Raw genomic sequence first — 22,892 nt, forward strand, 5'->3', positions numbered from 1 at the left:
ATGATAATAATACATTCTAGATCTGGAAACTGAGTGCCCCTACTAACAGCATCAACATCACCATGAAACAGAATCTGTATCTTAACAAGACATCCAAATGATTCACATGCACTTTAAACTTTGAGAAATACCAACTGAATGGGAGTGGGAGCCAAGTGAGAACAGAAAAGGATCATTACAAGAGAGGAGAGGTTAAAGAAAGGAGAGGGTGGACTGTTGCAAGGGTCCTCTATATGGATTTTACAGACACCAAGACTGATGACAGGAGAAATGACTGGGTCAAAAGAAGAGAGATTAACAGAGCCATATGGGAAAATTGTCCAGGTGATAACAGATGGCCAAAAGGCTTGGAGTCCTGGTCATAATTGAGGCAAATGGGTATAAGGAGTGATGGGACTCATTCTGGTAGTACTCTATTTTATTTATTTTATTTTATTTTATTTTATTTTATTTTATTTTATTTGAGACAGGGTCTCGCTCTGTCATTCAGACTATAGTACAGTGGTGCAATCACAGCTCACTGTAGCCTCAACCTCCCAAGTCAGGTGGGAGGCTCAAGCAATCCTCCCACCTCAGCCTCCACAGTAGCTGGAACCACAGACTTGTGCCATCACACCTGGTTTCTTCTTCTTTTTAATTTGAAAGACAGGGTCTCACTACGTTGCCCAGACTGGTCTCAAACTCCTGAGTTCAAATAATCCTCATGCATAAGTAGTGCTGGGATTACAGGTGTGAGCCACCACGACTGGCTCTGGTAGTCTTTTTAAGGAAAGGTTATAGTCTTATTCTCAAGACTGGCCTCTCAGGCAATTCACCCTGTCATGAGGGCAACACTATAGCTGAAGGAGCTGTGGTTTTACCAGGAGCAGAATAAACTGTGAGCTCCTTCAATTCCTGCTGCAGAAGGAATGAGCTGGCGGACTGTGTTTCTCGTCAGAAACACAGTCTGGTGGCTTCTATTAGATCCTCACATCAGCTTGCCCCTTGGGAAGGGATTCACTGTATATCAAAACTAAATAATTAAGCACTTAGTATAGTGGTAGCTACCCAAAGCTCTGTGGGCACAAAGACTGTGCCTGCACTAGAGAGCATAAAAACTCATAGAAGACTAGAGAAATTCATTGCTCTTGAAAAGAAGAAGAGAGAGACAAGGGACCTCTGAAGGCAGAAAGGAGAAGGGGGAGAGAGAGAGAGAGAGAGAGAGAGAGAAGATGGGGAGATTCTTATGCTATTCAGGACAGTGAAACTCCCTGGTAACAATCAAAGGATGTGGTTAGAAAGGTGAGGTCTCCTGTTGTAAGACTGGGTACATTTCATCTATAAAAAAATACTGCTCTTAAAATGTAAGAACAGATGGTGAGGACATGGAGAAAAGAGAGTGCTTATACCCTGCTGGTGTGAATGTAAATTAGTACGACTTCTATGGAAAACAGTATAGAGATTTCTCAAAGAACTAAAAAATAGAACAACCATTCAATCCAGCAATCCCACTACTGGATACCTGCCCAAAGGGAAAAAAAAATCATGATATCAAAAAGATACTTGCATTCATATGTTTATCACAGCACTACTCACAATAACAAAATGATGGAATAAACCTAAATGCCTGTCAACAATGGACTGGATAAAGAAAATGTGGTATATCTATACCATGGAATACTACTCAGACATAAAACAAGAGTAAAATCATATTGTCTGCAGCTACATGGATGGAATTGGAGGCCACGATCTTACGTGAAATAACTCAGAAACAACAAGTCAGGCTGGGCGTGGTGGCTCTCACCTGGAATCCCAGCACTTTGGGAGGCTGAGGTGGATGGATCACCTGAGGTCAGGCATTTGACACCAGCCTGGCTAACATGGCAAAACCGCATCTCTACTAAAAATACAAAAATTATCCGGGCATGGTGGCACAGGTCTATAGTCCCAGCTACTCAGGAGGCTGAGGCAGGACAATCACTTGAACTCAGTAGGCAGAGGTTGCAGTGAGCTGAGATAGCACCACTGCACTCCAGCCTGGGCAATAGAGCAAGACTCTGTCAAAAAATAATGGCTGGGCACGATGGCTCATGCCCATAATCCCAGCACTTTGGGAGGCCAAAGTGGGTGGATCACTTGAGGTTAGGAGTCCGAGACCAGCCTGGTCAACATGGCGAAACCCTGTCTCTACTAAAAATACAAAAAAATTAGCCAGGCATGGTGGTGTTTGCCTGTAATTCCAGCTACTCAGGAGGCCGAGGTGGGGAATCACTTGAACCAGGGAGGCAGAGGCTGCAGTGAGCCGAGATCGCACCACTGCACTCCAGCCTGGGCGACAGAGTGAGACTCCACCTCAAAAAAAAAAAAAAAAAGAAAAAAGAAACAGCAAGTGAAATACCACATGTTCTCACTTATAAGTGGCAGCTAAATAACATGTACCCATGGACATAGAGAGTGGAATAATAGACACTGGAGACTCGAAAACGTGGGAGGTGGGAGGGGAGTAAGAGAGGAGAAAGTAGTTATTAGATATGATATACACTATTTAGGTGATGACTGCACTAAAAGCCCAGGCTTCACCACTATATAATATTTCCATGTAACAAACTTGCACTTGTATGCTCTAAAATCTAATTTTAAAAGAAGTAAATAAAAACTCCATTTTTTTTTTCCACTATATTCAGTATTGCCCGTCCTTGTGAGTGTATTCATGAATGGATCTTCTATGATATTGGAGACAGGTAGAGGTCAGTGTGGGTCACAAGCAAAGGAGGACATGCAAATGAAGTTTCCTAGAAGGTTGAAGAAATTTGGGCAAGAGTTTTAGATAGATGCAGGCGATGAAATTAAGAGAATTACTGTGTTAGGCATGTATCTAAAGGACAGTGGCCCAACTGACAACTATGTTACATAATAAAATATATTCTTTTTGAAGACCAGCTATCTGCTTTCTCTGCACCCTCCTCTCCCATCTCTAGAAGCCTACTGTCTTTAAGTATAATTGTTTAAGGACTGGGAAACATACCTATGCATTAAAAATATTACAGGCTCATACCTGTAACCCCAGCACTTTGGGAGGCCGAGGCAGCCGTATCACTTGAGGTCAGGCATTGGAGACTATCCTGGCCAACATGGAGAAACCCCATCTCTACTAAAAATACAAAAACTAGCCGTGCCTGTTGGCTTATGCCTATAATCCCAGCTACTCAGGAGACTGAGGCAGGAGAATGGCTTGAACCTGGGAGGCAGAGGTTGCAGTAAGCCAAGATCACGCCACTGCACTCCAGCCTGGGTGACAGAACAAGACTCTACCTCAAAAAAATAAATAAATAATTAACAAATATTATGTAACTATTAATCCCTTAAGCTAAGTGCTTCTCTGTGGCAGGGTCCACTAGAAATGGGAACAAAAGAAGCAGTGAAATCTAAAACTTCTTTTTAAAAATCTGAAACCTGCCAGACACTGAGGTTCATGTCTGTAGTCTCTGCTACTCAGGATCCCAGCTACTAGGAACACCTGAGCCCAGCGGGTTAAAGCTGCAGTAAGCTATGATCACACCACTGCACTCCAGCCTGGACGACAAAGTGAGAACTAGTCTCTTAAATAAACAAATAACTGAATTATCAGAAAAGCATCCACCAATATGTTCAACAAGTAGCAAAATGATTATCTCAGCTCTGTCTATGTTTGTATAACTTACTTAATCTTAAAAAAGCTGGCAGCCAAAGAATAGGGAAGAAAAGGGCGTGAGTGGATAATCAATCTGAGAAGTTAAGAACTGCATGCTTATAAAATAACACACAAACAAGGATCACTACTTTTCTGAAATTTACATTCCATGCATTGGAGGTATATAATCTTTCAGATAGGGTTCAACAAGAATGGAAGAGAGTGAGCTAGGCACCTTAAGTAACTCCTGTGACCATCAGAGTTTTCCATTATAGAGAGGCAACCCAAAAGTCACACAACTCAACTTAGATGCAAAGCTGTAATTATTACAGAAAACTGAATTATAATTATCCTGGCATTCACCCACAAAAATATTCCCCCAATCTATTTTTAAAATTGAAAACAGACCGGGGTCTCTAAGCATATCTAGGACTCATCTTGGTACGCTAGTTTCATTTCAGCTAAATTTGCATTTATTCCTTAATCACAGTGCTGAACTAGTTTTTGGGAAGAGGAAACAAATTAATTCTGGGCTCTTGAGGAAATACCTTGGTAGATTTCTTATTTCTTACAGATAATAAAGCTGCAATCAACTAAAATCAAATAAGCATACTATCCATTTTATGTAAATGGCACAATTCAACAGGAAAAGTACATTTCTATCATTGAAGAACAGACAAACACAGACACAGACACACACAGAGAGAGAGAAAAAAAAAATCCTGTGTCTTTTACTTTCCAAAATAAAAGCCAAGATTCTGAATTTCTTTTCACCACATAGTGAAATAATTGAGGGCATACCCAGGGTGCCAGAACTCTAGGTGCACATGCCCAGAAGGGACAGCTGAGGTCTATATAAAGCTTTTTAAAATGACACTCTATCTTTTAAATGAGCAAAAAATAAACTATAAACTTTATGCTTGAATGTAGTGAACACCTACCTATGTGATAGGATTTGGAATTACACTAGAGAACCTTTCAACTCAGGAATGCTTTCTTCACATACATCACAGGCTGAAGGCCAGGCCAGGCATGGTGGCTCATGCCTGTAATCCCAGAACTTTGAGAGGACAAGGCAAGTGGATCACTTGAGGTCAGGAGTTCGAGGCCAGCCTAGCCAACATGGTGAAATCCTGTCTCTACTAAAAATACAAAAATTAGCCAGGCGTGGTGGCACACGCTGGTAGTCTCAGTTACTCAGGAGGCTGAGAGAGAAGAATCACTTGAACCTGGGAGGTGGAGGTTGCAGTGAGCTGAGATTGTGCCACTGCACTCCCACCTAGGCAACAGAGAAAGATTCCATCTCTAAATAAATAAATAAATAAATGACTGAAGGCCAGATTTCCATTATTTGAGATGATTTCACATAGATTCCAACATTGTTCTCTGTTAAAATACCCTTGAGAAAGACCTCCATTATCAATCATGAGTATAAATTTAGCTGATCAGACCCTTGACCTAGAAGCAAGTTTGATGGAGACCCTTGATAGGGGTAGAGTTGATGAAGGGGATTGAAATCACCTTTTCTTGTCAAAGGTAGCAGTATCTGAAAGAATATTCAACAAGGAGGCAGGGGACCACAGTTGGAGTCCATCTGCCCAATCTAGGTATCAGATTTCTTATCTGAAAAACACGAAGACTAAATCTGGTGATCTCTAACCAATTCAAAAATGTAATAACTTCTGTGAAATGAAGCAAGTCTGGTTAGAAGTATAGGGTCAGTCACAAAGGGCTAGGAAGTGGGGAAGCAAAATGTCATTAATGGTGGTCATAAAACCAATGGTGGAGACAAAGGGGAAGAAGTGGAGAAAACACCTCCACAATTGTAATTACACCTAAACATCAACTCAATGTGTTGAAAAGCAATTCTACAGTGAAATCATAGTAACGCCTCAAGTAAGGGGCCATGAATATAAACAGAGAGGAAATAATCCTAGGTTCATATTGGGTCACTGCTTTCCTCAAATTCTGATTTTAAAAAATTGAAAGGAAACTAGTTTTGCCTAAGTAAATAATGTCTTAAAGCTAAAAGGATGATTAGCAGGGTTGATTAATTTCCTGGCAAATGAAAAATGCTGACGTTTTTGTTTTCTCCCAAGAGCACTAGCATTGAAATGACTCCAGTAAAATTCACTCATTCACTCCACAGATATGTATACAGTACCCAACATGTGCTTCCATTGATTGTGAGAAGACATACAATGAAGAAAAAGTCACCTCTACTCTTAAGAACTTGCAATAGAGTACAGAAGATATGCAGATACATTAATAAATAGAACAACATACGGTGCAACTGGACCAAGCAAAGGTTAGGGATTGGAAGAAGAGCTAGGTTTTGTTTTAAATTTTATTTTTGAAAGACCACAGTTACTTCACATATTCATTTACACTAGCCAAAGTCAAGAATTCCTAAGGACAAGTTTAGACACTTAATAAAGAACAGCAGCTCCTGAGCCATCTGCTTTGTTCCAAAAATGAAGAACCATCACAGCAAATTTTCATTTTACTTCAATCCTGAGAGAATATTATTGTCAGATGGGGTAGGTAACATTTGTTTTATAACTGACATGGTTAACAAATCATGCTTTATAAAATGGCTACAGTCAGTGCCTCTTTTAGGTGGGGAAAAAAAAAAAAGAAAACCATCATCTGAGCCCAAAAGTCACTTATTTTCAATGAGTTCCTTTGATCTGTTTAGGGGTCCTGTTACTAATCTCTTTTTGATGAAGAAATATGCACAACAGAACTTAATGTGAACTACAGAACCTTGTTATAGCCAGACACAGATACATTACAAAAAAAAAAAAACCTTAAGGATTTGTGTATAGAAAGAAATCATTTTCCAAAAACACATCATATAAAACTGCAAATTACAATAGCCCAACCCTAGACTGCTGTAGTCTTACCTGGTAAGGGACAATACTGCCATGAGCTGTACCCCAACGTTTTGCTTCCTTTCGAACAATAAGATAATTTGCAGCTATGTGGGACAAACACGCCACCTACCAGGAAAAAAAGTAAATAAATAAAATAGAACAGCTAGTTTATCTATACTCATAAAGAGAATGTAGTATTATGAAAGTAATTTCACTTCATCTCATTGTAGAAGAAAAAAAAAACTGTCCATCAACTTAGAAAATATACAGGCATTTGTACTGTTATCACACAAATGAAAAATGGTATTACATTATTGCATGAGACTAAATAATAGTCAACTGAGAAATACAAATACATAAACGTTCAACCCCTAAAAAGATTATCTAAAAGCAGAGGCTGACCAAGCAGATGAAACCGTGGTCCAGCCTTTATCACCAAACCCACAGCAATATACATCAGCAACTCGTACATTTTTTTTCCCCTCTGCATGTGTCTCCTTTTATTTTGCACCAAGATAACACAAAAAGAACCTGTGTCATCACTGAGTAGATGAACCAAAGCCAGGAGCCACATTCCTCTACATTTCTGATGACCTAAAAAAGCAGTAATAATAAACCTCCATTATATTTAAGTCAGTTTAGCCAGGTTTTCTGTTACTTTCTGCCCAAAGCATTCTGACACAAAAGCTCAAGATTATTTGACTTTTTAAATTAATTAGTGGATCATCCTCATTTAAAGAAACATGACTATATCTCTCCCAATCTGTTCCTAGTCCCGCATGCTCATTGTCATACTCAATTCAGTTTTTGAGAACTGCAGATTAAAGGGGTCATCAAAAATCTTACAGTCAATTTCTGACTACTGTAGTATTTCATGGACAGATCTTGACATATCTACAATAGTTCAACTCAATATGACGATAATATGAGGATAATGAATTGATTCCTGGTGATCTGCCACAAGGATCTTATGTTCCAATGAATACGTATGGCTCCACCACCACAGAACTATGGAAAGGAGGTGATCAAACAATTTTCCATGGATTCCAGAAAAGAATAAAAAGTGGTTCTGGCCACACAACATCATCATGATGCATCAGCTTGCTTTTCCCTTTCTAGATCGTCAGATGCAACTGGAAAACCTAGCAAGCCAGTCAGTAAAACATACCCCAAATTGAGATTGGCTCCTGGAACAACTCAAGGCATGATTTTTCAGGCCTTTTCTTGCCCCCTACCTTGCACAGCAGCTGTGCTTCCTACAAGAAATACCAATACGACTCAGCCTGGATGAATCTCCTTACTGCTGCAGCCATTCTCCTTTACTTTATTCTTGGGACTTAAACTCACTTTTATGTTCATTTACTGCTCTGTCAAAATTCGAACTGCCTTGTGGCAGCTGGTTTGGCTGTACAGCCCAGGTGGCAAAACTAATAAACTTTGAGTCATCCACTTCTGGACTTCCATCTGGTCTTGGGCATTTGAACCATGGAGCATTCCAGGGCTGCCTGGGGCCACCTAGTGCTAATCACCATTTCACAGATCACTTCTGTGTCTTTCAAAATGGAAAATCAAATCAACATTTTGTAGCAAAAATGCCCTGGATAGGAAGTCCAGACATGGACAGTTGAAACCTGGATGGTTTCTCTCTGTCGACCTCTAAATAGTTCCATGACTGTGGGTATATAATTTACTTCTTTGATCTTCTGATACATTCTCTATAAAGTCTTGGGCATTTCAGCTAAACCAAAAGTTTTCAAATTTTTTTAAAAGCAGAACTATTGTATTCAACTAAATAATACATGAAATCCTAATATATAAATATGTAAGCAGATAATATTTCAAGTGCTCTGGATGAAACAGAAGCAGTCCTGCACCACCACCCAAGCAGCATGAACACAAAACACAATTTGCAAAATAGTAAGTAATCTTCAATGTGCTTACAAGGCAAATTTGGTGTACACTTCAGGCTCTATTATTCCTCTTAACAATCTGGCAGATAAAAAGACATGAGGGGCCGGGAGCAGTGGCTCACACCTGTAATCCCAGCACTTTGGGAGGCCGAGGCAGGTGGATCACCTGAGATTGGGAGTTTGAGACCAGCCTGACCAACATGGAGAAACTCCATCTCTACTAAAAATACAAAATTAGCCAGGCATGGTGGCACATGCCTGTAATCCCAGCTGCTTGGGAGGCTGAGACAGGAGAATTGCTTGAACCCAGGAGGCAGAGGTTGCAGTGAGCTGAGATCACACCATTGCACTCCAGCCTGGGCAACAAGAGCAAAACTCTGTCTTAAAAAAAAGACACAAGGGATGCAATAGCAGTTATTTTCCCATGACACCCCTTCCTGAAATTGGAGACATTTTCTGAATTTTGAGGTCTCTTTTCAGATCTAGCTATGTTATTATTCTTTTTATTTATTTTTTCATTCAAATAAATCATGGTGAATGTCACTCTCTAAGGGGCTCTGTTGCTACCAAAGGCCAAGAATTTAAATTAGTAAAGGTTATTCTGTGCAAGTAGTCAATCACAAAAGGCTTGTTATTTCTATTTCTCTAATTTCAAAGTCAATAGATCAACATCATCAAGGGCTGCACGAGGTGGTGAGGTGGCTGGATGATCACAGGCCAACTTATAAATCCTAAATTGATCTAAAATAGTTGCCAGGGATAGGGAAGGACCGGATTCCTAGCTGGATATCAGCTTGGCTGCCCCATTCCTTACCCACTATCTTATTCTTTCTTTTCAATTTTTGACTTCTGTGTTTCTGACCCTGCCCCATTTAGAATGAGTTTGAATGAAGAATCAAAACCCATCTCTCAAACTGTTTGCAAGTAGAATACTATATACATTGCCTCCTCCATACAGTGGTAGTTAATGAAAACAAAAAGCATTTCAGAATTAGCAGCTCACGTTGGGCAGAAGGATTAAATAAAATTTTAAGCCAATTGCCATGAAAAAACAAACTGTGGGCCAGGCGTGGTGGCTCATGCCTGTAATCCCAGCACTTTGGGAGGCTGAGGCAGGTGGATCGCTTGAGCCCAGGAGTTTGAGACCTGCCTGGGCAACATAGCAAAATCCTGTCTCTACTAAAAATACAAAACAAACAAACAAAAAAAAGGTGGGAGGATCACCTGAGCCTGGGGAGGTCAAGGCTGCAGTGAGCGGTGATCACACCACTGCACTCCAGCCTCAGCAACAGAGTCTCAAAAAACAAACAAACAAACAAAAAAAACAAAATGTGATTTGTCAGTAACAACTCAAAGGCAAAGTTGGGGAAAAAAGAATTCTATATTTTAAGAAAGAGAGCAACATGGCTAAACTTAGCAACTCAATGTTTAAAGGCGGTATTACCAATCTGAAAGTAATCTACTATTTACAGGGATGTATTTTAAGGCAGGAGAAGGGAGAGAAAGTCAATAGCTATGATGTGATTATGTATGAAAAAAAATCAGAGGTTTCCTGGGCAATTAATGACAAATTTTGCACAAATTAAAAGAATGCAGGATGTGACTTTTTGGTTAATAACTATATACTGTATACCCATTCTAAATACTGCATTAGATCATTACTTTCATTCCCTAAACTTAGGCTTATTATTTCATCAAGTGGACGCTATGTAATTTACTCAGAATGTTGCCTTTTTATGGTTTCATCTAAACAAAAAAGCCAACTTTGGTTTAATAATAATCATTCTGACAGCAAACTATTATTTTAGATAACAGAGTGGGTCCTGATATTCTTTGTTTCTAACCAGAAAACCAATCGGGGGGTCAAAATGGATCTCAAAGAGCACAGCCCCAAAAGGCTTGAGGAAGAATATGCCCAAATATTTCCCAAAGCAGTCCCATGGTGTCTGTCACCACATGCTCCACTTCCACCGAATGAGGATCAAGCTGCAATAATACAATCTTTCAAATTCAAAAGGACAACCAAGTGTGACAGGTAAAATGAGAAAAACAAGACTAGAACCATGGTCCATTGCATCAAAACAGGTCATTTCCCCCCGCTTCCCTTGTGTGTCTTCTGGCCTACAGCTAAGTTGAACTCAACACCAACCATGCAATCATTCACCTGCCCACATTTCCACCTATTCCTCAAAGTCCATTTCAACATCATCTTTTCCATTAAGCCCCAATCCCAGCCAGCAAGCAAGAGATTATATTCCCTGTCCCTGAATGAATACAACACTTAGTTTATCTGATTTCTGCTGCACTTTCACAGTCTTCCTTGTACTACAACTAGAATACAAGATGTCAAAACTGGAAGGAGTTAGGTCACTACTTCCTTAACCTACCCACGCATCCCAATCACCTATGGGATTCCTAGAACCCACCCCATAACAAATGAATCAGGTTTTTCAGGAATGGAAACCTGGAAAAAAATAATTTCACCAGTGTAGTATTAATGGCACACCAGAGTTGAGAAGCAAAGCCTTACAAGAGTCTAGTCAAACTCCTTAATATCCAAACGGACACATAAAGGAACATAGAAGAAAAATAACTTGGCCAGGTACGGTGGCTCATGCCTGTAATCCCAACACTTTGGGAGGCCGAGGCAGGTGGATCACCTGAGGTCGGGAGTTTGAGACCAACCTAACCAACATGGAGAAACTCCGTCTCTACTAAAAATATAAAAAATTAGCCGGGCGTGGTGGGGCATGCCTGTAATCCCAGCTACTCGGGAGGCTAAGGCAGGAGAATCACTTGAACCCAGGAGGCGGAGGTTGCAGTGAGCCGAGATGGATCATGCTATTGCACTCCAGCCTGGGCAACAAGACCAAAACTCTGTCTCAAAAAAAAAAAAAAAAAAAAAAAAAAACACTTATGTGAGGACATACAGCTGGTTACAGAACTTTACTCCAACAACACTGCCTTCCTCCATGCTACAATATTATTTATATATTCTCCTATCCCTCCTTTTAAATTAGGAGCTCTTTCAAGGTAAGACTTATTTATTTTAAACCCTTTGTATGTTTCCATAGCACTTAACACAGATCCTGAACACTATTTTTAACAAATGAATGAAAATGGTAATTGCTACTTGTTTAATTATTCAGCAACTCCTGAGTGCTACTATGTGTAAGGCTTTATGCTAGGTACTGAGTATACATAAGGAAATGAAAAAGATATAGTTTTGCCTTCTTTGAAATAGTGGAGAAAATAACTAAACAAAGAATTATAGGACCTGCCATGGGGAAAGAGGATGGAAGACAAAACTGGAAAACAAAGAGTAACATGTGTGAAAGCTCAAAGGCAGGAAAGGGGTTGAAAGAACAAAACTGAAAGAAGACCAACATAACTAAACCATGGTGAGAAAGAGACTGAAATGAAATGAAAGAGAAAGGGAGACAGAGGTCAGTCATTGTAGTAATGGCAAGGAACCATTCTTTGCACATCTTGCAGAATGATCATTTCAGAACAATCACAAATTGTATCGTCATTCTTCTATTTAAAACCCATAGGGATCCCCCCACATTTGTAATTATATTCAAAGAGTGAACTAAAAAGAGGCAAGACAGAAAGGGGATTGTTAGGGATATTATAAAGGTCCAGGCATAATTTGATGATAGATAGCTCAGAGAAGGTTGGTAGCAGTGGACATGGGAAATCCTGGGTTTAAGATACATTTTAAGAGCAGAACAGGCAGAGCATGTGAAAGACTGTATGGGCAGAGGATGCAGATAGAATGGTGACAGAGAGGAGAAACCAAACTTAACTCCCACAGTCCTGCTGAATATCTGGGTAACTATGACAGCATTAACAGAAAAAGGGAAATCAGAGAGAGAAGTAATTGAAGGGGAAAGAAAATAAAAGCCCATCTCTGAATGTGTTGAACTTGAGATGCCTGTGATATAATCAATTAGGCAGGACTCATTAGCATATAGAAAGTATTTAAAGTTCTAACCCAGGGGGAAACAGAGATAAAATAAGAGAAGAAATCGGAAATAATCCCAAACAAGAGAAGATAAAGTTTCCATGCAAAAACAGTCCTTCCTCTATCACCAAAGGGATGATCAAAGATGTAGGTACAAACTACTAGAACCAATTTAAATGCCCAAGAATGGGTGTTTTAAATAAGCTATGACATCTGTATATAACAATAGAAGATGAATAGGCACTTAAATGACACAACAAAACAATATAGCATCATGTGAAAAAATATTCATAACATTTTATTTGAATTTTATCTGAAACAAACTTTTTAGTTCAGAACAGTGTTCAGTTTATAGAAAAACCAAGATAGTACAGAGAATTCCCATCTATTCCATATCCAGTATCCCTGTTATTACCATCCTACATTAGTGGAGTGCCTTCTTAACAATTACAGAGCCAATATTGACACTTATTATTAACTAAAACCCATACACTCGGATTTCCTAACTTTTCACTTCATATACTTTTCCTATTCCAAGATCCTACCCAGGATACCATATTGTATTTAGTCATTCTATGTCCGTATTTAGTCATCCTGGCTTCTCATCGCTCTGACAGTTCCTCATACATTCCTTACTTTTTACGCACTGAAAGTTTTGATGAAACTGATCAGGTATTTTGTAGAATTTTCCTCGACTGGGATTTTTGTGATGTTTTACTCATAATTAGACTGGAGTTATGAGGTCTTAATGGCTCACGCCTGTAATCCCAGCACTTTGGGAGGCCGAGGCAGGCTAATCACAAGGTCAGGAGATCGAGACCACGGTGAAACCCTGTCTCTACTAAAAATACAAAAAATGAGCCGGGCGAGGTGGCGGGCACCTGTAGTCCCAGCTACTCAGGAGGCTGGGGCAGGAGAATGGCGTGAACCCGGGAGGCGGAGCTTGCAGTGAGGCAGGATCGCGCCACTGCACTCCAGCTTGGGCGACAGAGCAAGACTCCGTCTCAAAAAAAAAAAAAAAAAAAGAAAGACCATAAAAAAAAAGCACCATTTTCAACATATCATATCAAAGATATACAGTGTCAACAATCAATCTTGATCACCTGGCTGAGGTAGTGTTTATTAGTTTTCTCTGCTGTAAGATTATTCTTTTTTCCTCCCCCTTTCCATACTGTACTCTTTGGAAGAATGTCACTACATGCAGCCTATACTTAAGGGATAGAAAGTGATGGTCCTGCTTCTGGAGGGTGGAGTATCTACATAATTATTTAGAATTTGGCACACATTTGTCTCCCTTTATTTATTTATTTATTCAATCATTTATTTAAATCAGCATGGTCATGCGGGTTTTTTTAAAAAAATACTTTTTTGGTTATAATTCAATACCACTTTTTTGTTTTTGATCAAATTATTCCAGTTTTGGCCACTGGGACCTCTCTCCATGGGTACCTGTGTCCCTTTCACATACCACACGTCGTTTTAGCACTTTGTTTTTAGTACTCCCTTACTTTGTGACAATATAAGATGCTCTGGGCTCACCTTCCTATTTCCTTTCCCAGTCTTATAGGAAAGCATAAAGAGAATAGGAGTTTTAGGGTAAAGAGCAAATATTTATTTCAGTGTCAATCAGCACCTTATTCGTTCCATACTTTATTGAAAAAACGCTGACATAAGCCAGGTGCAGTGGCTCATGCCTGTAATCCCAGCACTTTGGGAGGCCAAGGCAGGTGGATCACTTGAGGTCAGGAGTTCAAGAATAGCCTGGCCAACATGATGAAACCCCATCTCTACTAAAAATACAAAAATTAGTTGGGTGTGGCAGTGGGTGCCTATAATCCCAGCTACATGGGAGGCTGAGGTAGGAGAATCACTTGAGGCGGAGGTTGCAGTGAGCCGAGATACAGCCATTGCACTACAGTCTGAGCAACAGAGTGAGACTCCGTCTCAAAAAAAAAAAACACTGGTATCACACCTACTATGTGCCAGGAATTGCTCTAGATACTGGGATACAGCAGAGAAGGAGAAAGACATAGTCCTACTCTCATGAAGCTTACATTCTAGGGTAAGCTACATTCAGATATAAACATACAGAAAAATACCAAGAAATGATTCATGCTATGAAAAAAATGCAACAGAATCACAGAGAGTGCTCTTTTAAACTAATGGGTTTAGTAGAGGTCTCTTTGAAAATGTTATATTTAATTTAAGGCCTGGAGAAGGCATGCTAAAACCTGGGAGAAATTTTTCCTTTGGTTTGGGACAGAGTCTCACTCTGTTGGCCAGGCTGGAGTACAGTGGCACACTCTCAGCTCATTGACTTCCACCTACGAAGTTCAAGCGATTCTTCTGACTCAACCTCACAAGTAGCTGGGATTACAGGTGCACAACACCATGCCCAGCCAATTTTTGCATTTTTAGTAGAGACACGGTTTCACCAGGTTGGCCAGGCTGGTCTCGAACTCCTGACCTCAAATGATCTGCCTGCTTGGGCCTCCCAAATGCTGGCATTACATGCATGAGCCACTGTGCCTGGCCTAGAAAAAATCTTTCTAGGCAGTGAGATAAACTAGGTAGAAGACTTTAATATGCTAAAAAGCTTACATATAGTGAAGAACAGAAAGAGGGCCATTGTAGTTGGAACTCACTAAGTAAAAGAGACAGTAGTACAAGAAGGGGTCAGGAAAGTATACAAGGGCCATATCATATGGGTCCTTGCAGGCCTGGGTAAGGATCTCAGATATTATTCCAAGTGTAATAGGAAGGCATTGATTTCTATAATTAAATCACCTGGTCACTATGGCGTATGCACAGGCAATGAATGAAAGCAAATTAAGTCACATTACAACTCCCATTTTGTAAGAAAAAACTAAAGACCAAGGAGATTAAATATGCTGTCTAGGTCTCACAGTTGACAACAGAAAAATCCTGACCCAAACCCAGGTCACTGTACTCTGTACACCATCCCTAAGCCACTACCTCCTCTCTGTTCAGCCTTTCTGCTCCCTGCCCCTTTCACCCAGGTAGTGAGTAGCTTTACCTTCGTATCTTTGGTTGTATCCTTGGCTTCACATTTTATATTCCATGCAAGTCCCCCTATATCAATGGAATGGACTGGAAGTCCTCTACTGTCCCCTGTACTTAGAAAACACACTGTTAACTAAACCAATAAATTCTCACATCCTTCTGCTCAACCTCACTCATCTACTAACTATAAAATGTCTTACGGGGAAAAAATTGCTAAAAGAGAAATGAAGGGGCTAGCATTCGTAGAAAACATAACTTTCAAGAAGAAAAATTGGACCTCGCCTGAGGAAGAGATTTCGAGTTTCTGGCATCTCCCTTTTTAACCTAATACTGTTACTTTACATGTCAAACTCCCTTTGCAATTTAACTTGCTTCACTTAGTCCCTCACACCTTAAGGTGAACAAATTTTTTCAGAATAACTAGGGTCGAGAAGGAAAAAAGACCCCAGAGTACACAAGGTATATTGGCCATGCCATGTTAAAAAGAGAATCAGTATTCTACCCATCGGTGCCACATTTATCATTGTTTCTAGTATTGATGACTGATCAGAGCTAACACTTCCTGTACAGTGTTCTAAGCATTTTACATGAATTATCTCATTTAATCCTCATAACTTTATGGGAGAGGTACTATGATAACCCCATTTTAGAGATGAGAAAACTGAAGCACTGAGTAGTCTGATAATCTGCCCAAGGTTATATGCCTAGTAAGTGGACAAGCCAGGATCTGAACTCACCTAGCCTGGTTTCTAGCATTCTATACTAAATTAGATACAGAATCAGACTTCTCAAAATTTCTGAGTGGCCCTGATCCTGGAAAAGTTTAGTTGGAATCTACTACTTGGTAAAGAAAAAATAGTGATTGAGCATCCTTTCCAATTAGGTGAACCTCTACAGATAAATTTGACCTTAATTATTACATAATACATGACGCAGTACTTATTCAAAGTTTTCTGCTTTGCTGCAAATATGGTTTGGCTTCTACTGCAATGTAATTAGAAATAAACTTCAAACCATAAATATTTTACCTGTAAACATTGAAAACCAGTAGAGTTGTTACATAATTTTAAAATCTCTACTTTTATTTACTTACCAAAGAAAAAACACATAATGGAATTACTCTCTTCGTAGTCATTTCTTAACTTAATGAAAGGAACATAACTATTACCCATTCCTCTGAATTGTCATTAACAACAGTCAAATCATATTGATATATATATTACTTATGAACTCAAAAGAAAAACAGATCACATTATACTGAGAATAATTTTCCCAATCCATATGAATCAAAATCAGACATATGAGGAAACTGGGTATCAAATGCCAGAGGTAAGACCAGACAGCAAAGAGAGACAGAATTTGAAAAGCGTGTTGAGAATAATACATCAAACATATTTCTTACCATGAACCACTGACCCAGTCAATCACATAACTCAAAGAGCGGTTATGAACAACTAAACAAAATGTGATGAGTAAGTGGAAATGTAGAAAAACAACATTTAATGACAGGGTGTGCTTATTTATTCCTGTGATAGCAAGTCTTCAGTTTCAAGTGTCTTCTTCAAATACTCTTTTACATTTTAGATAACAGATATAAAATATAATATATAAATATATTACATAAATATAAAATATTACATTATTCTACAACTCTAGTTTTGAAAGTTCTAAAAATGACATGAAACTTACTTGTGTTTATTACTTTCTTCATGCATTTAACAGTTATTTAATAAATAATTATTATATGCAAGGCAATCTGTTAAGTGTAGTGGGAGATCCCAAAATCAATCAAACAATTTCATCTCTCAGAAAGGTTAATTTGTTATTTATAATTCAGAATAGAAATGATCAATGCTACAAGAGACGTTTTTAAAAAATTAAGAAGGGATAAAAAGTGGCATTCAAGCTAACATTTTTTGATAAAGAGAATTTAGTCAGGCAAAAACAAGGGAAAGGGCCTTCCCAGTAAGAAAATATCGTGGTCACAGTCACATGTTTGGAAAAGTATTGAGAATAAAAACTGAGACAAGCCATTAAATTTAATGACCAGGAGATCACAGATGATTCTTAAAATGCAGTGTCAACAAAGCAGCAAGGACAAAATCCAGATTAACAGGGGCAAAGGAATGAATGAAAACAATATGAGAGCCACGGGGGTATCTCAGAGGCTCATGTAAAAAGGAGAGGAGAGATACTGGACCATAGCTTACGTTGGTGAGCAGAAAAAATAAAGGTTTTATTTCTGAGGATGTAAAAAAATAAAATAAAATAACTGACCAGGCACAGTGGCTCATGCCTATAATCCCATCATTTTGGGAGGCCAAGGCAGGAGGACCGTTTGAGCTCAGGAGTTCAAGATCAGTCAGGGCAATATAGTAAGACCTCTTCTCGGCTAAGGAAAAAAAAAAAAAAAATTTAACTGGACGTGGTGGTGTGCACCTGGAGAAGCAGCTACTTAGGAGATTGAGAAGGGAGGACTGTTTGAGGCCAGAATATTGAGGCTGCAAAGAGCTATGATCATGCCACTGCACTCCAGCCTAGGACACAGAGCAAGACTCTGTCTCAAAAAAATAAAAATAAAAAAATAACTGGAGTTCATCTATATATACAAGAGAAAAGAATAATTGAAGATGTGGAGTTCTTAGCATGATGGAGACAATGAGAAAAAAAGTAGAAGAGGAGGGTTTATGGTTTGAAATGTCATCTCTCAGTCAGCTCTTCCCTCATTCACTCAGATGGGTCATTTTGTCTTCTGAATCTCTCTGTCTGCTAGAATGCAAGCTTCAGGAAGCAAAGGATTTGTTTCCTGCTCTCTCTCCACAACAGGAACACTCCCAAAACACACTGTAGGCAATCAGTAACTATTAGTTAAACTCAAAAATAAATGAATGAATAACATCCCTTTCCTCTCATTTGAAGAATTTAAAGAAGAAATGCTTTAAGAGAAAAGGAGGAAAGTTAGGTACAATTCCCAAAGAAAGCTACAATAGTAGAAAAGCATCTCCACAGAATGAGAAGGTCAGGCTGAAATTTGCCTCGTTTAGTGGCTCTGCCCACTGAAGTGACAAAGCCCAAGTCCACTTGTTCCTTCCCCACATATCAGATGGATAAACATAGAGGCTGGGTTAGGAAACAATGTCAGGCACTGAGGCCCCATATTCAGGGTGAAGAAAGGAGGAAAGGTGGCTTAGGGAACAATGAGGGAATCTTCAAGGAGCAAGACCCGTGGGGCTAAAATTGAGTGCATGGTGATGCTAAAGACCCATGGATGGGTAGAGAAAAGAAATAGCAAACCTTCCCTGAAGTCAGAATTGGCTTGGGGTTTTAATCATAATTATAAAGGGATGCTGGATTTTGTCAAATGCTTTTTCTGTGCCTATTGAGGCAATCATGTGATTTTTGTTTTTAATTCTGTTTATGTGGTGTACTACTCAGCCATAAAAAAGAATGAAATAATGGTATTAACAGCAACCTGGATGATGATGATGATGATGATGATGATGATGATGATTGTTATTATTATTATTCTAAGTGAAGTAACTCAGGAATGGAAAACCAAATATCCTATGTTCTCACTCATATGTGGGAGTTAAGCTATGAGGATGCAAAGACATAAGAATGATACTTTGGACTTTGGGGACTCGCAGGAAAGGATGGGGGGATAGTGAGGGATAAAATATTACATGTTGGTACAGTGTACACTGCTCAGGTGATGGGTGGACCAAAATCTCAGAAATCACTACTGAAGAACTTATTCATATAACCAAACACATCTGTTCCCCCAACCTATTGAAATAAAAAAATAAAAAATTTAAATATGAAAAATTTAAAATTTAAATTTAAAAAAAGAATTGGCCTAGGAATAGGGAGTGGGGTGAGTCTGTTGTAACTGGGGTGACCAATGGGTTCCATGAGATAGCACTAAGCACGTCAAAAGCAAACAAGTTGAATAAAGGCTACTTCCCTCTAACTTCTGTAGATTTATTTCATTGTTTCATGCAGCCCAAGTGGCTGTTTCTTCCACAGGAGTGATTCATTCTGGGAAGGGCTTCACATGCTTTGTTTAGTTATTCTAGTACCTTCTCCAATTCTCTATTTGTCACATTTTCCTCCAGTTCTGACTACCATTGCCTTTATGTCCTGGTGCTCTTTTGTTACTGTTTCTTCAACATCATTCTTTTTTTTTTTGAGTCCCACTCCATTGCCCAGGCTGGAGTGCAATGGCACAATCTCAATTTACTGCAACCTCCACCTCCCATGTTCAAACTCCTGACCTCAAGTGATCCACCAGTGTCAGCCTCCCAAAGTGCTAAGATTACAGGCATGAGCCGCCTGTAATACCATTCAATAATGTATTATCCCCTTCAAAACGGGGAGAAAGGTGGCACAAAACTATGGAAGTATGGAATATAGTGCATGTAGGCATTCCTTAGACTGTTTCCCCTTCTCACAGGTAATAAGCTAACTTGCACAGGTCTTTGTAAGGTATGGATAGTACGAAAGAGAAGAAATGGGCCAGGCACGGTGGCTCACACCTGTAATCCCAGCTACTCAGGAGGCTGAGGCAGGAGGATCCCTTGAACCTGGGAGGCGAAGGCTGCAGTGAGTTTAGATGGCACCACTGCACTCCAGCCTGGGCAACAGAGCAAGACTCCGTCTCAAAAAAAAAAAAAAAAAAGAAGAAGAAGAAATGGCAAATCTGAGAGACATTTAAAGGATGGAATCACAAGTCCTGGGAACAGACTATAAGGAATAAACAAGAAGTCACAAAGAGGGTTCCAATGTTTTTAGCCCAGAACTTATAAGAAATGTGAATTTACTTTATAGAAATGGCTTTTTTGGGTGGGCAAGGTGGCTCACGCCTGCAATCCTAGCACTTTGGGAGGCTGAGGCGGGCAGATCACCTGAGGTCAGGAGTCCAAGACCAGCCTGGTCAACATGGTGAAACCCCATCTCTACTAAAAACACAAAAATTAGTTGGGCAAGGTGGCAGGCGCCTGTAATCCCAGCTACTCGGGAGGCTGAGGCAGGAGAATACGGTGGAGGTTGCAAGGAGGTGGAGGTTGCAGTGAGCTGAGATTGCACCACTGTACTCCAGCCTGGGTGACAGGGCAAGACTCCATCTCAAAAAAAAGAAAAAGAAAAAAAATGGCTTTCTTGGTGAAGAAATATGCTAGGTTAGAGTGGGATTGTTTGTTTAGGGAAGGGGTATTTATTTAACGGTGTCGATGGAATGTCCAGCTGGAGACGCCCATGAGTAGTTGCCATCCAGCCACTGGAGCCCTGAATAATGATGACAGATAGTCATGAATACTTAGTGGCCATCTACACTGAGGTTTGGGGGAGGCAGGATTCTAAGATGGCCACTAAGAGTCCCATCCTCTGGCATATACATTCTGTACAATGCAATGTCACTCCCATAATTAGGTCTGTAATCAGTTAATAACGAATTCATCAAAAAAGAGATTATCTTGACTGGGCCTGGTCTAACCTTTAAAAGAAGGTGAAGCTCAGAGAGTCATGCTCCTGCTGGCCTCGAAAACCACAACCTCCATGAGCTCTAGAGCCACAGGAACTGTATTCTGCCAACAATCTAAATGAGCTTGGAAAAGACCTCTGAGGTCCTGCTGAGAAATTCAGTCCAGCAGATACCTGGATGGCAGCCTTTTAAGATCTGAGCAGAGACTCCATCTAAGCCATTACCAGACAACAGACACATAGAAACTATAAGATCATAGTTTGTGTTGTTGGAAGGCACCTTTCATATTGCATTTCTGATCATCTGTTATGCAGCAATAGAAAACTAACACAAGGGTGAAGCCACTGAAGTGGATGACTAGCCTGGATAATTGGAGGGAAAGCACAGGACAAGGGCAGACCACTGGAGTCAACCAAGGAGGGGACAAAAAAACAGGTGAGAAGAATAACAGGTGGTGTGGTGTCTAAAGGCCAAAGGAGGAGAGTGTTAGAAGGAAGAGTGTTGAATGTATATCAAAGGTATTATCAGTAGCAGGATGGGAGTATACAATCTAATGCAAAGCATTAAGAAAATAATTAGTGGGTAGGAAGCATAAACCTCAAATACTAATAACATATGAAGTTTGGCACTGAAAGAGGAAAGAAATAGAACAACAGTGGGAATGTACAGCCACATCACCAAAAATGGAATCAAGTAAAGGTTATTCATGATGTTACCCGGCCGGGCGCGGTGGCTCAAGCCTGTAATCCCAGCACTTTGGGAGGCCGAGACGGGTGGATCACGAGGTCGGGAGATCGAGACCATCCTGGCTAACACGGTAAAACCCCGTCTCTACTAAAAAAATACAAAAAACTAGCCGGGCGAGGTGGCGGGCGCCTGTAGTCCCAGCTACTCGGGAGGCTGAGGCAGGAGAATGGCGTGAACCCGGGAGGCGGAGCTTGCAGTGAGCTGAGATCCGGCCACTGCACTCCAGCCTGGGCGACAGAGCAAGACTCCGTCTCAAAAAAAAAAAAAAAAAAAAAAAAATGATGTTACCCTTTCCAGGGCTACCCAGACTTTAATAAAAAATTAATAAAGGTTCAAAACCTTTCCCTACAGCTAAAGGAATGAAGCTCTCTTGGTGGAATTTCAGGCATTTTCTTAGAACTATTAAGTAACAGAGCTACCCCACATATGACAAGCTCATGAACCAAGCCCCAGCATGAAAACAAAACAAATTAACTTAGACACTCTCCCTACATCTGATCATTCTGATTAACCAAAATCCAAGAATGTAATGGTGAATCTGATAATTACTTGTATGATCCACTGCACAGCTGGCACAGTCCTTCTCTGGCCATGTCGTACTGCACTGCTCTCTTGAGCTTCTGTGGAATGGTTCCCAAAATAACAGGGGAGACTCACTAGACTACACAGCACATGACAAAGTTCTTTAGTGATGATTCTTCTTAAAGTGATCTATCTCATGGGAGTTCCAGGGAAAGGTGCAAAGCCAAGCACGGAATAGAACAAGAAATGCAGGATTTCAGTGACCAAATGATCCAGCAGGTAAAATACATGTTATGTGTTTACACTTCAAGCAAAAATTCATGCAAAGAATACAGGTACATAATGCCAAGGATTGCTGTATTAATTAAACAAACCCAGTGATTTAAAAAACAACCTGAAGAATAGCAAGTGAGAGAAAACACATTTTATATTCTCATATATTAATGCTGTTTTATTTGAAAGTTTTAAAAATCTCGTATGCACATTTCATTGGTTTCATTCAGCAAATACTTGTTACTTCATTCAGGCACCATGCTAGGTGCTGAGAAAGAATGGTGAAAATAAATGAATTTTCTGTCCTCGTGGAAAAACAGTCTAGTGTAAAAGACACACACTAAACACTATAAAACCCAGTGACTTAGAGGGATGATGTGCTAAGATTATAATAATAATACCCAGTGACATGAGGAGTTGAGAGACACAGTCTGATTGAAAACAG

At 39.8% G+C, this 22,892-nt stretch overlaps 1 protein-coding gene across 1 annotated transcript in view; it reads right to left on the minus strand.

The window, feature by feature from the left end:
* The window catches only part of SUGCT (succinyl-CoA:glutarate-CoA transferase), a 736,947-nt gene that overhangs the window by 538,372 nt on the left and 175,683 nt on the right, over positions 1-22,892 (minus strand). The window contains 1 exon segment of the mRNA XM_025381064.1: positions 6,556-6,651. Coding sequence (XP_025236849.1) covers positions 6,556-6,651 — 96 coding nt within the window.

Source organism: Theropithecus gelada, chromosome 3 (assembly GCF_003255815.1).
Source record: "Theropithecus gelada isolate Dixy chromosome 3, Tgel_1.0, whole genome shotgun sequence".
Taxonomy (NCBI): Eukaryota; Metazoa; Chordata; class Mammalia; order Primates; family Cercopithecidae; genus Theropithecus; species Theropithecus gelada.